Consider the following 17,978-nt stretch of genomic DNA (forward strand, 5'->3'; position numbering starts at 1 on the left):
ACATTTCAAAATAAAACCAAGCTGAGTTACAGGAGATGTCTGAAATAAAACCAAGAGTTTTCCAAACGTGATGCTTAAGTTTTTCATGACTGTTGGGTGTTTCTTCCCTCTGGTGAAAATCCAAAATTGAGGCTGAGTCACCAGCAGAGCACTCCAAAAACGCAAAGTGAAGTCAGTGGCACTGACTCTTCCCTTTATCTGGGAGGAACTGAAAATGTGGCCCAAGAGGCTTCCCTGGTTCCTCTTTACAAGGGACTAGGCCAGTCAGGATGCTGCTCCAAATACTCCTTTTTAAAATTGACAAATACACTGCCAAAAATGAAGATTTCTTTAAAAAACAATGGAGCCCTTCCGAGGGGAAATTGCCTTTTCTGCAAATGTAAAAACAACGCCTCTTTGCCAAGTTCATTCTGGAATATACATGCATTATTGCTAGAGGGGGGGAGAAAACCAGATGAATGAAAACTCTTGTGCAGTTTTTTTTTTTGCTTTTTTGTTTTTATGGTGCCATCCAGAAAGGCATCTGTTGTTTAGCTCGTTGTTGTGAGGATGGGTACTGGTACCCCAAACTCCAGCCCTGTGAAAAAGTACTTGCGTTTTTATGGCCACCGTGTTCCTCCTCTTCATCTGAAGAATCTCCAGCATAAGCCACTAATCCAAAGCCCTTCTCTGCAGTTTTCATCTTCTTGGCTTGATGATCTAGGAAGGGAAAACAAAACAAACCCACCCCCCAGCACCCCCAAGAAGGAAAAAAAAAAACAAAAACAAAATAAAAACAAAACAAATCAAAAGAGATAAAATGCCCCGAAACGAGTTAATCATAATAAAAAAAGATGTTAATTGTAAATTGTTAGTTGGACACCATTTTGAGGTCACAAGGCCAATGGTCATCCAAGGTCGAAGGCCACACGAAACAGCACCAGCAACAGCCATGTGATCCATCAGAACCATGTAAGAGAACACAGAAACAAGAAAGAAACACACAGAAAAGGTCAAGTTAGCAAATGGCTCTCAGCGAGGGCAATTTCACCGATTTAAAGAGATCAACACGTAAAGGAAAGCAGAAATTTTGCTCAAAAGGAAGCTAAACAGGAGAGCAGTGTCGGGGAGCAGGACTGCAGGAGAACTAAGGTTGGACCAGGCTGGTGATGGCCCTGCAGAGCTGAGGGCACTGAGCTGCAGGGCTGACACTTCAAACCCTGCTGGGTGACAGCAAAGGTGAAATCCTGGAGCACTGCTGCTGTCTGCAGCCAGGAATGGGTGTAAGTGGGTGTAAGTGGGTGTAAATGGGTGTAAATGGGTGTGTAAGTGTGTGTAAATGGGTGTCAATGGGTGTCAGTGGGTGTAAGTGGGTGTAAATGTGTGTAAGTGGGTGTAAATGGGTGTGAGTGGGTGTAAGTGGGTGTAAATGGGTGTCAATGGGTGTAAATGGGTGTAAATGGGTGCAAGTGGGTGTCAATGGGTGTAAGTGGGTGTAAGTGGGTGTCAATGGGTGTGTGTGTCAATGGGTGTAAGTGGGTGTAAATGTGTGTAAGTGGGTGTAAATGGGTGCAAATGTGTGTAAGTGGGTGTAGGTGGGTGTAAGTGTGTGTGTGTGTAAATGGGTGTAAGTGGGTATCAATGTGTGTAAATGGGTGTAAATGGGTGTAAGTGGGTGTAAATGTGTGTAAGTGGGTGTAAGCGGGTGTAAGTGGGTGTCAATGGGTGTCAATGGGTGTAAGTGGGTGTAAGTGGGTGTAAATGTGTGTAAGTGTGTGTAAGTGGGTGTAAATGGGTGTAAGTGGGTGTAAATGGGTGTCAATGGATGTAAATGGGTGTCAATGTGTGTAAGTGGGTGTAAGTGGGTGTCAATGTGTGTAAATGGGTGTAAGTGGGTGTAAATGGGTGTCAATGGGTGTCAATGGGTGTAAGTGGGTGTAAGTGGGTGTCAATGGGTGTCAATGGGTGTAAGTGGGTGTAAATGTGTGTCAATGGGTGTCAATGGGTGTAAGTGGGTGTAAGTGGGTGTAAATGTGTGTAAATGGGTGTAAGTGGGTGTAAATGGGTGTAAGTGGGTGTCAATGAGAGTAAATGGGTGTGTGTGTAAATGGGTGTAAGTGGGTGTAAATGGGTGTAAGTGTGTCAATGTGTGTAAATCCCCACCTGAGCAGCCTCTGAGGCAGCTGCTCACAATGCAAAGCTACAAAACAACCCCACCACATTCTGTGCTGCCTGATGGGCCAAATCTCCCTGTCTTTAGTCCCTCACTTGATTAAACTCTCCTCATTTCATACAGGTATTAATTAAAGTTTTAAGAAGCCACCTGTGTGTATAAAAATGCAAAGCTACAAAACAACCCCATCACATTCTGTGCTGCCTGATGGGCCAAATCTCCCTGTTTTTAGTCCCTTCTAATCAAACTCTCCTCATTTCATACAGATATTTATTAAAGCTTTAAGAAGCAATCTGTATGTATAAAAATGCAAAGCTACAAAACAACCCCATCACATTCTGTGCTGCCTGATGGGTCAAATTTCCCTGTTTTGAGTCCCTCACTTGATTAAACTCTCCTCATTTCATACAGATATTTATTAAAGCTTTAAGAAGCCACCTGTGTGTAAAAAAACCAAAGCTACAAAACAACCCCACCATGTTCTGTGCTGCCTGGTGGGTCAAATTTCCTTGTTTTTTAGTCCCTTCTAATCAAACTCTCCTCATTTCATACAGATATTAATTAAAGTTTCAAGAAGCCATCTGTGTGTATAAAAATGCAAAGCCAGAAAACATCCCCTCCATGTTCTGTGCTGCCTGATGGGCCAAATTTCCCTGTTTTTAGTCCCTCATTTAATCAAACTCCCTCATTTCATACAGATATTTATTAAGGCTTTGAGAAACCATCTCTGTGTATAAAAATGCAAAGCCAGAAAAAACCCCATCACACATTCCGTGCTGTCTGATGGGTCAAATTCCCCTGTTTTTAGTCCCTCACTTGATTAAACTCTCCTCATTTCATACAGGTATTAATTAAAGTTTTAAGAAGCAACCTCTGTGTATAAAAATGCAAAGCTACAAAACAACCCCACCATGTTCTGTGCTGTCTGATGGGCCACAACTCCCATTAGTTCTTAGTCCCCCTTAATCAAACTCCCTCATTTCATACAGATATTTACTAAAGATTTAAGAAGCCACCTGTGTGTATAAAAATGCAAAGCTACAAAACAACCCAACCACATTCTGTGCTGCCTGATGGGCCAAATCTTCCTATTTTTAGTCCCTCTTAATCAAATTCTCCTCATTTCATACAGATATTTATTAAAGCTTTGAGAAGCAACCTGTGTGTAAAAAAACCAAAGCTACAAAACAACCCCACCATGTTCTCTGCTGCCTGATGGGCCAAATCTCCCTGTTTTTAGTCCCTTCTAATCAAACTCCCTCATTTCATACAGATATTTATTACAGCTTTGAGAAGCCACCTGTGTGTATAAAAATGCAAAGCCAGAAAACAACCCCATCACATTCTGTGCTGCCTGATGGGTCAAATCTCCCTGTTTTCAGTCCCTCACTTGATTAAACTCTCCTCATTTCATACAGATATTTATTAAAGTTTTAAGAAGCAACCTGTGTGTAAAAAAACCAAAGCTACAAAACAACTCCACCACATTCTGTGCTGCCTGATGGGCCAAATTTCCTTGTTTTTTAGTCCCTCCTAATCAAACTTTCCTCATTTCATACAGATATTTATTAAAGCTTTGAGAAGCAACCTGTGTGCATAATAATGCAAAACCACAAAAGAACGCCACCACATTGTGTGCTGCCTGATGGGCCAAATTTCCCTGGTTTTAGTCCCTCACTTGACTAAACTCCCTCATTTCATACAGATATTTATTAAAGTTTTAAGAAGCCATCTGTATGCATAACCACAGCAAGCACCAGTGATTTTAGAGCAGTGCAGCATCACCTGCTTTGCACTTCAACACCCAACAGCCAAAAAATCCCATCTATTTGGGCAAGTGTTGAAACCAGCACCATTTGGGAGAGGAAAATGGACTTGGGAGGGTGTTTGGGAAATAAACCTGGGCTTGGAAGGGTGTTTGGGAAATGAAACTGGACTTGGGAGGGTGTTTGGGAAATAAACCTGGACTTGGGAGGGTGTTTGGGAAATAAAACTCACCATGGCTGCCTGGCAAAGACCCCGCACCTTTTCTTTCTTCCGATTCCGATTTCATTCCAGTGACAGGAAAAGCTGGTGGAGGCATCAACTGCCTGTTGAAAACAAGATTTTTTCTTTTTTAAACCAAGCTAAGAGTCAAAAGTAATAAAAATCAAATTTCTACTTTAGGCCTTGGGGTGAGGAGTTGAATATTAAATTCCCTGACTCTTCCAGTGACTGTGAACGGATGGATGGATGGATGATGGATGGATGGATGGATGGATGATGGATGGATGGATGATGGATGGATGGATGATGGATGGATGATGGATGGATGGATGATGGATGGATGATGGATGGATGATGGATGATGGATGGATGGATGATGGATGGATGGATGGATGGATGATGGATGGATGATGGATGGATGGATGGATGATGGATGATGGATGGATGGATGGATGATGGATGGATGATGGATGGATGATGGATGGATGATGGATGGATGGATGATGGATGGATGATGGATGGATGATGGATGGATGGATGGATGGATGATGGATGGATGGATGGATGATGGATGGATGGATGATGGATGGATGGATGGATGATGGATGGATGGATGGATGATGGATGGATGGATGATGGATGGATGGATGATGGATGATGGATGGATGATGGATGGATGGATGGATGATGGATGGATGGATGATGGACGATGGATGGATGGATGATGGATGGATGGATGATGGATGATGGATGGATGGATGGATGATGGATGGATGGATGGATGGATGGATGGATGGATCATGGATGGATGATGGATGGATGATGGATGGATGATGGATGGATGATGGATGGATGGATGGATGATGGATGGATGATGGATGGATGATGGATGATGGATGGATGGATGATGGATGGATGGATGATGGATGATGGATGGATGGATGGATGGATGATGGATGGATGGATGATGGATGGATGGATGGATCATGGATGGATGATGGATGGATGATGGATGGATGATGGATGGATGGATGGATGGATGATGGATGGATGGATGATGGATGGATGGATGATGGATGGATGGATGATGGATGGATGATGGATGGATGATGGATGGATGATGGATGGATGGATGGATGATGGATGGATGGATGATGGATGGATGATGGATGGATGGATGGATGATGGATGATGGATGGATGGATGATGGATGGATGATGGATGGATGGATGGATGATGGATGGATGGATGATGGATGGATGATGGATGGATGGATGGATGATGGATGGATGGATGATGGATGGATGATGGATGGATGGATGGATGGATGGATGATGGATGGATGGATGGATGGATGATGGATGATGGATGGATGATGGATGGATGGATGGATGGATGATGGATGATGGATGGATGGATGATGGATGGATGATGGATGGATGATGGATGGATGATGGATGGATGGATGATGGATGGATGGATGATGGATGGATGGATGATGGATGGATGATGGATGGATGGATGATGGATGGATGGATGATGGATGGATGATGGATGGATGGATGGATGGATGGATGATGGATGGATGGATGATGGATGGATGATGGATGGATGGATGATGGATGGATGATGGATGGATGGATGATGGATGGATGGATGATGGATGGATGATGGATGGATGGATGATGGATGGATGGATGGATGGATGATGGATGGATGGATGATGGATGGATGGATGATGGATGGATGATGGATGGATGGATGATGGATGGATGGATGATGGATGGATGGATGATGGATGATGGATGGATGATGGATGGATGGATGGATGATGGATGGATGATGGATGGATGGATGATGGATGGATGGATGGATGGATGGATGGATGGATGATGGATGGATGGATGATGGATGGATGGATGATGGATGATGGATGGATGATGGATGGATGGATGATGGATGGATGGATGATGGATGGATGGATGGATGGATGATGGATGGATGATGGATGGATGGATGGATGGATGGATGATGGATGGATGATGGATGGATGATGGATGGATGATGGATGGATGGATGATGGATGGATGGATGATGGATGGATGGATGGATGATGGATGGATGATGGATGGATGGATGATGGATGGATGGATGGATGGATGGATGGATGGATGATGGATGGATGGATGATGGATGGATGGATGATGGATGATGGATGGATGATGGATGGATGATGGATGGATGGATGATGGATGGATGGATGGATGGATGATGGATGGATGGATGGATGGATGATGGATGATGGATGGATGATGGATGGATGGATGGATGATGGATGGATGGATGGATGATGGATGATGGATGGATGATGGATGGATGGATGGATGGATGATGGATGGATGGATGATGGATGGATGGATGATGGATGATGGATGGATGATGGATGGATGATGGATGGATGGATGGATGGATGGATGATGGATGGATGGATGATGGATGGATGGATGATGGATGATGGATGGATGGATGGATGGATGGATGATGGATGGATGGATGATGGATGGATGGATGATGGATGATGGATGGATGATGGATGGATGATGGATGGATGGATGATGGATGGATGGATGGATGGATGATGGATGGATGGATGGATGGATGATGGATGATGGATGGATGATGGATGGATGGATGGATGGATGATGGATGGATGGATGATGGATGATGGATGGATGATGGATGGATGATGGATGGATGGATGATGGATGGATGGATGGATGGATGATGGATGGATGGATGGATGGATGATGGATGATGGATGGATGATGGATGGATGGATGGATGATGGATGATGGATGGATGATGGATGGATGGATGGATGGATGATGGATGGATGATGGATGGATGATGGATGGATGATGGATGGATGATGGATGGATGGATGGATGATGGATGGATGGATGATGGATGATGGATGGATGGATGGATGGATGATGGATGATGGATGGATGATGAATGATGGATGGATGGATGATGGATGGATGATGGATGGATGGATGATGGATGGATGGATGATGGATGGATGGATGATGGATGGATGATGGATGGATGATGGATGGATGATGGATGGATGATGGATGGATGATGGATGGATGGATGATGGATGGATGGATGATGGATGGATGATGGATGGATGATGGATGATGGATGATGGATGGATGGATGATGGATGGATGATGGATGGATGGATGATTGATGGATGGATGATGGATGGATGATGGATGGATGGATGATTGATGGATGGATGATGGATGGATGATGGATGGATGGATGGATGGATGATGGATGGATGGATGGATGATGGATGGATGATGGATGGATGGATGATGGATGGATGATGGATGGATGATGGATGGATGGATGATTGATGGATGGATGATGGATGGATGATGGATGGATGGATGATTGATGGATGGATGATGGATGGATGATGGATGGATGGATGGATGGATGATGGATGGATGATGGATGGATGATGGATGATGGATGGATGATGGATGATGGATGACAACCAAACAACCCCCAAATCAGAGAAGACAACACCAAACCCACCTGTGAAAAAACCCACCCACAACCAAACAACCCCAAATCCGAGAAGCCAACCCCAACCACACCTCAGCACTCAGCTTTTCAGCAGAACCTGCCTGTGGCTCCTCACCCACCTGTCCCTCTCTCTCTCCTTTCCTGAGGAACTCGCTGCCTTCGCCGCGGCTCCCTCGATTTCGCTCGCACTGGAGAAGCCTGTACCTAAATTAGTCATATGAATGGGTCCATGCTATGAGCAGAAAAACACACGGCATTAGCAAACCTACAACTACAACCAAAGCTCCAGCTCCTTAATGATACTGTTAGGAAACCCAACCTTTCCGAGCCAACTAGCAGCAGCAATGTCTCTACACAAAATGCTTTCTCCTACAAATATCTGAGGGCAGCTTTCTGCTAAAAAACATCTGAGTGGGGGGAAACAGCTCTGAGCAACTCTGGGAAATTCCTCACCACCCTGTCAGCAGCTCAGGGCAATAAACAGATAAATAAACAGGTAGATAAATAAACAGATAAATAAATAGGAAGAGCTGGGGCCACAGGAATCTGGTTGGGATTCTGAAATCAGCTCCAACACACAGGCAGCTCCCTATTGCCTCCAGGAAAGGCTTTCATTGAGGGCTCTGCCTGTGCCAGAGCACCAGAGAAACATTTACACACACTCCCTGTGCTCTCATGCAAATGGCAAAAACTCAAAATTATTTTTCTTAGAATCATCTACCTACCTAAAAATTATTTTTCTTTAAACCATCTAACTACATAAAATTATTTTTCTTGAAATCATCTACCTACCTAAAATTATTTTTCTTTAAATCATCTAACTACCTAAAATTATTTTTCTTTAAATCATCTAACTACCTAAAATTATTTTTCTTTAAACCATCTAACTACCTAAAATTATTTTTCTTTAAACCATCTAACTACCTAAAATTATTTTTCTTTAAATCATCTAACTACATAAAATTATTTTTCTTTAAACCATCTAACTACATAAAATTATTTTCCTTAAAGCCATCTAACTACATAAAATTATTTTTCTTTACACCATCTAACTACATAAAATTATTTTTCTTTAAATCATCGAACTACATAAAATTATTTTTCTTTAAATCATCTAACTACATAAAATTATTTTTCTTTAAACCATCTAACTACCTAAAATTATTTTTCTTTAAACCGTCTAACTACATAAAATTATTTTCTTTAAACCATCTAACTACATAAAATTATTTTCTTTAAATCATCTAGCTACATAAAATTATTTTTCTTTAAACCATCTAACTACCTAAAATTATTTACTTTAAACCATCTACCTACCTAAAAATCATTTTTCTTTAAACCATCTAACTACATAAAATTATTTTCTTTAAATCATCTAGCTACATAAAATTATTTTTCTTTAAACCATCTAACTACCTAAAATTATTTACTTTAAACCATCTACCTACCTAAAAATCATTTTTCTTTAAACCATCTAACTACATAAAATTATTTTTCTTTAAACCATCTAACTACCTAAAAATCATTTTTCTTTAAACCATCTAACTACATAAAATTATTTTTCTTTAAATCACCTACCTACCTAAAATTATTTTTCTTTAAACCATCTAACTACATAAAATTATTTTCTTTAAATCATCTAACTACCTAAAAATTATTTTTCTTAAAGCCATCTAACTACATAAAATTATTTTTCTTTAAACCATCTAACTACATAAAATTATTTTCTTTAAATCATCTACCTACATAAAATTATTTTTCTTTAAATCATATAACTACATAAAATTACTTTTCTTAAAGCCATCTACCTACCTAAAAACTATTTTTCTTAAAGCCATCTAACTACATAAAATTATTTTTCTTTAAACCATCTAACTACATAAAAACAATTTTTCTTAAAGCCATCTAACTACCTAAATCAATAAACTTTTTAAACTAGGCTTCTTGAAATCCTCTCAAGTGTAACCTGCAAGGTAAATGGGGAAAAACTACAAGTTATTCCATTTCCCTCCCTCAAAAAGCCCACCTAAAGAACCCCAAAAAAATTCCAATAAAACCCCAAATAATTTGTGTTTAAGGAAGCAGTCCCACACTCTGGCCATGTCTGTGAGCTGGATGCAGAACTCATCTTGGGCAAAATGGAATGAATTAATAAATCGATTTATAGAGCTGTGCATCCACTCAGAGACACCAAAATGTGAATTTTGTGCCCTCTGTCCTGCTCCAACAGCCTGGGCTAACAACACCCCGATGTGTGCCGGGTGAGGGAAGGGAAATTGCAGATTTTATTCCACCTGGTAGCCCAGCAGGCCGGACTCGCGCTCGTCGGGCAGCTCCTCGGTGAAGCGGCGCTTGTGGCCCTGCGGCTGCGCCGGGGGCTGGCTCCCGGCTGGCAGGCTGGCCTTGCCTGGGGCAGCGGCGAGGAAAGGGGCGCTCAGGGGGCTCTGCTGGGCACACGGAAAACACAAAAAAATTAAATTTATACATAAAGTATTCATTCAGTACTCAGGGGGCTCTGCTGGGCACAGGGAAAACACAAAAAAATTAAATTATACATGTAAAATATTCATTCTGCACTTAGAGAACTCTGCTGGGCACAAGGCAGAGAGAAAACACAAAAAAATACATTTATATACATGTATCTACTGGGCACAGGGCACAGGGAAAACACAAAAAAATGTAAATTATACGTGTAAAGTATTCATTCTGCACTCAGAGAACTCTGCTGGGCACAGGGAAAACACAAAAAAATGTAAATTATACATGGAAAGTATTCATTTAGTACTCAAAGGACTCTGCTGGGCACAGGGAAAACACAAAAAAATTAAATTATACATGGAAAGTATTCATTTAGTACTCAAAGGACTCTGCTGGGCACAGGGAAAACACAAAAAAATGAAATTTATGTGTAAAGTATTCATTCAGCACTCAGAGGACTCTGCTGGGCACAGGGCACAGAGAAAACACAAAAAAAATATAATTTATATATGTGAGGTATGTAAGTATTCATTCCGCATTCAGAGAACTCTGCTGGGCACAGGGAAAACACAAAAAAATTAAATTATACATGTAAAATATTAATTCAGTACTCAGAGGACTCTGCTGGGCACAGAGAAAACACAAAAAAATTAAATTATACATGTAAAGTATTCATTCCGCACTCAGGGGACTCTGCTGGGCACAGAGAAAACACAAAAAAATGTAATTTAGATATAAAGTATTCATTCAGTACTCAGAGAACTCTGCTGGGCACAGGGAAAACACAAAAAAACACATTTATACATGTAAAGTATTCATTCCGCACTCAGAGAACTCTGCTGGGCACAGGGCACAGAGAAAACACAAAAAAATGTAAATTATACATGGAAAGTATTCATTTAGTACACAAAGGACTCTGCTGGGCACAGGCAGAGAGAAAACACAATATAAATGTAATTATATACATGTGAAGTATGTAAGTATTCACTCAGTACTCAGAGGAATCTGCTGGGCACAGGGCAGAGAGAAAACATAAGAAAATGTAATTTATATGTAAAGTATTCATTCAGTACTCAGAGAACTCTGCTGGGCACAAGGCACAGAGAAAACACAAAAAAATGTAAATTATACATGTAAAGGATGGATGGATGGATGGATGATGGATGGATGGATGATGGATGATGGATGGATGGATGATGGATGGATGGATGATGGATGGATGGATGATGGATGGATGGATGGATGGATGATGGATGGATGGATGGATGGATGGATGATGGATGGAGGGATGGATGATGGATGGATGATGGATGATGGATGGTGGATGGATGGATGATGGATGGATGGATGGATGATGGATGGATGGATGGATGATGGATGGATGATGGATGGATGGATGATGGATGGATGGATGGATGATGGATGATGGATGGATGATGGATGGATGATGGATGGATGGATGATGGATGGATGGATGGATGATGGATGATGGATGGATGATGGATGGATGATGGATGGATGGATGATGGATGGATGGATGGATGGATGGATGATGGATGGATGGATGGATGATGGATGGATGGATGATGGATGATGGATGGTGGATGGATGGATGATGGATGGATGGATGGATGGATGATGGATGGTGGATGGATGGATGATGGATGGATGGATGGATGATGGATGGATGATGGATGGATGATGGATGGATGATGGATGGATGATGGATGGATGGATGGATGGATGATGGATGATGGATGGATGGATGGATGGATGGATGATGGATGATGGATGGATGATGGATGGATAATGGATGGATGATGGATGGATGGATGGATGGATGATGGATGATGGATGGATGATGGATGGATGGATGATGGATGATGGATGGATGATGGATGGATGATGGATGGATGGATGGATGATGGATGGATGGATGGATGGATGGATGGATGGATGGATGATGGATGGATGATGGATGGATGGATGGATGATGGATGGATGGATGATGGATGGATAGACAGACAGATGGATGATGGATGGATGATGGATGGACACACAGATATACGACACACAGCCTGACGCCGTACCTGTCCCGTGCTGGCTGGCGGTTGCACCTGCGCTATCGGGTACTGCGTGGGCACGGGTGGCACGGCCGTGGGCAGCGCGGGCAGCACGCCGGGCGCCAGGGGCACGGCGGGGGGCACCATGCCTGGCACGGCGTAGGGCGGCTGCACCGGCTGCTGGGGTGGCACCACGGCGTAGCCGGACTGGTACCCGTTGGAGGGGTAGTAGGAGGGCTGCGAGGGCACGCTGCTGATGGCGGCCGGCTGGGTGAACCCTGCGGACAGGAAGGACAAACGGACACCTGAGCTCCGTCACAGACACCCAAATGATTCATTCCTTCATTCTAATTCATTACTTAATTATTAGTAATTATTTAATAGCTAATGCTAAATGGAAAAAAGGCTGGAGGCTCAGAGGGAATGGCGGCCGGCTGGGAGAAACCTGCGGACAGGAAGGACAAACGGACACCTCAGCTCCGTCACAGACACCAAAATAATTAATTCCTTCATTCTAATTCATTACTTAATTAGTAGTAATTAATTATTAGCTAATTCTAAATGGAAAAAAGGCTGGAGGCTCAGAGAGGGTTTTTACCTGCCAAGGGAACGGCGGTGGTGATCTGGTTCACAAACCGGGAGTACTCGGCGTGAACCTGCAAAGATTCGAAATTAAAAATTAAAATATAAATATTGATATTTATTTAATTACTCATAAGCATGTGAGGGAATGCTGATTAGAAAACTGTGCACAAGGACAGGAATAAGGCAAACATAAAAATCCAGCAAAATCCCATAAACATCCCCTGATCCCACTGGCCCCTGGAATTATATTAATAATTTTATCATATATATAATTATATAATTATATAATTATATAATTATATAATTATATCAATATTTTCATAATAATAATTTAATAATTATATTAATAATTATATATTAATAATTATATATAAAATTATTCTAATTTTATAGAACGATAATATAACAAAAAATATAATATAATATATTAAATTATATTTAATATAACAAAATTTATATTTAATATAATAAAATATATTTGGGGTATATAATAAATATATAATAAATATATACTAAATATACAATAAATATATAATAAATAATAATAAAAATACAATAAAAATATTTGGGGTAATCATATATACTATATTCAGATAATACTTGGGAAAATAATAAAATATAATAAAAGAAAAATAATAAAAATAGCGACAAAAAGTTACTATTACAATAGTAATAGCATATTAAATATACTATTACAATAGTATATTTAATATATTTACAATAGTGAATATACTATTACAATAGTAATAAAAAGATAATTAAAATATAATAAAATTATAGTAAGAAAATGATAAGAAAATAGTAAGAACACGGGAAGAAAACAGGAAGAAAATAGGAAGAAAATGGTAAGAAAATAGTAAGAAATTAATAGGAAAACAATAGGAAAACAGTAAGAAAATATGATAAAATATAATAAAAATATGTAATAATATAATAATAAAATATAAATATAATAATAAAATACAAAAATGTAATGTAATACATAATTTTGCATAAGAAAGAGAGTGGCAAATTAATCACTTCAATATTATTAATTATTTCAACAGAGCCTCCAAAAATAAAAAAGCTTCCAAATATTTGTCAAAAAAGACTTTGAATCCCAAACTCCATTATTTTATTATTTTATTATTATATTAACTGAAAGATTCTCCATTATTTTATTTTCATTCATAGAGGAGAAGCTGAGAAATTGAATATTCTCTGTGTATGTGGGAGAAATGATGGGGAAAATAAAAAAAATTTTCTAGAAAAATCTAAAAAATTTTCTAGAAAAAAAAAAAAAACATAAAAATTTTCAAGAAAATCTAAAAAAATTTTCTAGAAAAATTTAATTTTTTTCTTGAATTTTTTTCTACACCAATCCCATTATCTTTCCTAAAGCAAAATGCAGTTTTGGATATTAAAGAGCTGGAGCAGTGAGCAAAAATCAGATTTATTTTTGCAGATATTCCCTTATGCTCAGTTCTTCTCAGGAAAAATTTGAATTTTTTCCATCCCTAAAATTTTCTCAGTTACTTCCTGAAAAATATTATTATTATTATATTTATTAAAATATAAAATAAAAATATAAATTTAAATAAATATATTTATAATATATATAAATATACATACTATCTATAATAAAAATATTACATATAATATATATATTATTATATATATAATACATATTATATATATTATTGTAATATATATTATATATTATAATAATATTTATAATATATATAATAAATTTATTTATATTATATATAAAATATATATTATAATAATATTAGATATAATATATATATTATTATATACAATATATATTATATATATTATTGTAATATATGTATTATATATTATAATAATATTTATAATATATATTATATATGTATATAATATATATATATATTTATAATATATAAAAATAAATATATAAATAACTTAAAATAAAATTATCATTATTATTATTATTATTATTATTATTATTTATAAGAGAATGAGAAACTCTTGGAAAGAGAAATCTATGAGAGCTTTGCTAAAAGCATCAATTTCTTAATACACAGCCCAAATTATTATTAAAAATTATTATTAAAAATTATTATTATTATTATTAAAAATTTTGAAATTTTAATATTTGTAAGTTACTCACAGTTTGCAAGAGATTCTCACACAGCTTTTTAGCAGCTGCCAAACCTTCAGGCTTTGGGTGACTGAAAAATAAATAAAAATAAATTAATAAAAACAAAATTTCTGGCAATTTGGGAGCTTCTTCTTTGCCCTTATTAGTTTAGATATCTCCAAAGTTAAATCAGGTTCAAAGATTTATTTAATTCCCTTTAAATCAGTCCAAATGAAGAATTCCCCATTTAAAAAACTTAATTTTAAAGGGATTTTTAAAAATTGATTTTAAAGGGATTTTTTCAAATTGATGTTTTATGGGATCTTTAAAAAGGCATTTTTAATGGATTTTTAATGGGGTTTTTTTCAAATGGATTTTTCATAGGATTTTTTAAAATGGATTCTAATGGGTTTTTAAATGGGATTTTTTAAAATGGATTTTTAATGGGATTTTTTAATGGATTTTTATGAGATTTTTATTAAGAAAGAATTTTTAAATGGGATTTTTTACAATTGATTTTTTAAAATTGATTTGTAAAGGGATTTTTTTAAATGGATTTTCATGAGGTTTTTTTTAAAAGGATTTTTTAAATGGGATTTTTTTAAATTTATTTCTTATGGGATTTTTAAAATTGATTTTTATGGGATTTTTTAATGGATTTTTATGGGATTTTTTAAAATGGATTTTTATGGGATTTTTTAAAATGGATTTTTATGGGATTTTTTAATGGATTTTTAATGGGATTTTTAAATGGATTTTAATGGGATTTTTTAATGGGATTTTCAAAAATTGATTTTTATGGGATTTTTAAGTGGATTTTTTTTAAATGGGTTTTTTAAAATGGATTTTAATGGGATTTTTAAAATGGATTTTTATGGGATTTTTTAAATGGATTTTTATGGGACTTTTTAAATGGATTTTAATGGGATTTTTTAAAATGGATTTTTAATGGAATTTTTAAAAATTGATTTTTAATGGGATTTTTTAAAATGGATTTTTAAAAAAATGGATATTTAAAATGTATTTTTATGGGATTTTTGAAACGGATTTTAACGGGATTTTTTTAAATGGATATTTTAAATAGATTTTTATGGGATTTTTTAAAACGGATTTTTATGGGATTTTTTAAAATAGATTTTTTAATGGGATTATTTTTTAAATGGGTTTTTATGGGATTTTTTTAAATGGATTTTTATGGGATTTTTAAAAGAATGGATATTTAAAATGCATTTTTATGGGATTTTTAAAATGGATTTTAATGGGGTTTTTTAATGGGATTTTTTAAAATGGATTTTAATGGGATTTTTTCAGTGGATTTTAATGGGATTTTTTAAAATTGATTTTTATGGGATTTTTTAAATGGATTTTTATGGGATTTTTTTAATGGATTTTTATGGGATTTTTTTGTAATGGATTTTTAAAATCGATTTTTATGGGAATTTTTAAATAGATTTTAATGGGATTTTTTAAAATGGATTTTAATGGGATTTTTAAAATGGATTTTTTAAAATGGATTTTTAATGGAATTTTTAAAAACGGATTTTTTAAAACTTGATTTTAATGGGATTTTTTAAAATGGATTTTTATGGGATTTTTTAATGTATTTTAATGGGATTTTTAAAATGTATTTTAATGGAATTTTTTTAAATGGATTTTTATGGAATTTTAAAAATGTATTTTTATGGGATTTTTTAAAAGGATTTTTTTTGGATTTTTTAAAACGGATTTTAATGGGATTTTTTAAAATGGATTTTTAAAATTTGATTTTTATGGGATTTTTTCAATGGATTTTAATGGGATTTTTTTTATAAATCGATTTTTAATAGGATTTTTTTAATGGATTTTAATGGGATTTTTTTAATGGATTTTAATGGGATTTTTAATGGGATTTTTTTAAATTGACTTTTATGGGATTTTTAAAAATAGATTTTTATGGGATTTTTAAAATTGACTTTTATAGGATTTTTTAAAATTGATTTTTAATGGGATTTTTTAAGTGGATTTTTTTTAAATGGGTTTTTTATGGGGTTTTTAAAAATGGATTTTAATGGGATTTTTTCAATGGATTTTAATGGGATTTTTTTTATAAATCGATTTTAATGGGATTTTTTTAATGGATTATAATAGGATTTTTTCATAAATTGATTTTTAATAGGATTTTTTTATAAATCGATTTTTATGGGATTTTTTTATAAATCGATTTTTAATGGGATTTTTTCATAAATCGATTTTTAATAGGATTTTTTTTATAAATTGATTTCTAATAGGATTTTTTTATAAATTGATTTCTAATAGGATTTTTTTATAAATCGATTTTTAATGGGATTTTTAGAAAAATCGATATTTAAAAATTATTTTTTATGGGATTTTTAAAATGGATTTTAATGGGGTTTTTTAATGGGATTTTTTAAATTGATTTTTATGGGATTTTTAAGTGGATTTTTTTAAAATGGATTTTAATGGTATTTTTTAAATGGATTTTATGGGATTTTTTTAAACGGATTTTTATGGGATTTTTTTAAAATGGATTTTTTAATGGGATTTTTTTTAAGAATTGATTTTTATGGGATTTTTTTTAAATTTGATTTTTATGGGATTTTTTAAAAATTGATTTTTATGGGATTTTTTAAGTGGATTTTTTTTAAATGGGTTTTTTAAAAATGGATTTTAATGGGACTTTTTAAACGGATTTTTATGGGATTTTTTAAACGGATTTTAATGGGATTTTTTAAACGGATTTTTACGGGATTTTTTTTATAAATCGATTTCTAATGGGATTTTTTCATAAATCGATTTTTAATAGGATTTTTTTATAAACTGATTTTTAATGGGATTTTTTTATAAATTGATTTTTAATAGGATTTTTTTATAAACCGATTTTTAATAGGACTTTTTTATAAATCGATTTCTAATGGGATTTTTTCAATGGATTTTAATGGGATTTTTTATAAACCAATTTTAAATAGGATTTTTTTTAAAATTTATTTTTATGGGATTTTTTTTAAATTTG

The 17,978-nt window shown here is 35.7% G+C and overlaps 1 protein-coding gene across 8 annotated transcripts in view; it reads right to left on the reverse strand.

Annotated features, from left to right (window-relative positions):
• Positions 1 to 424: 424 nt before the first annotated feature.
• The window catches only part of KHDC4 (KH domain containing 4, pre-mRNA splicing factor), a 30,884-nt gene continuing 13,330 nt past the window's right edge, over positions 425 to 17,978 (reverse strand). For 3 of the 8 annotated variants that reach the window (XM_074529258.1, XM_074529260.1, XM_074529256.1), the window contains exons 8-14: positions 14,999 to 15,059; positions 12,881 to 12,938; positions 12,310 to 12,560; positions 10,036 to 10,188; positions 7,861 to 7,973; positions 4,151 to 4,242; positions 425 to 699 (exon numbers count right to left, since the gene is read on the reverse strand). In XM_074529258.1, the coding sequence (XP_074385359.1) occupies positions 500 to 699; positions 4,151 to 4,242; positions 7,861 to 7,973; positions 10,036 to 10,188; positions 12,310 to 12,560; positions 12,881 to 12,938; positions 14,999 to 15,059 (928 nt within the window). In that variant the 3' untranslated portion in view covers positions 425 to 499. Of the gene's footprint in view, positions 700 to 814; positions 4,053 to 4,098; positions 4,243 to 7,860; positions 7,974 to 10,035; positions 10,189 to 12,309; positions 12,561 to 12,880; positions 12,939 to 14,998; positions 15,060 to 17,978 lie in introns of those variants that run through there. The other 5 variants (XM_074529261.1, XM_074529257.1, XR_012577325.1 and 2 more) reach the window with 4 other exon arrangements.

This window comes from Zonotrichia albicollis, chromosome 30, assembly GCF_047830755.1.
Source record: "Zonotrichia albicollis isolate bZonAlb1 chromosome 30, bZonAlb1.hap1, whole genome shotgun sequence".
NCBI lineage: Eukaryota > Metazoa > Chordata > Aves > Passeriformes > Passerellidae > Zonotrichia > Zonotrichia albicollis.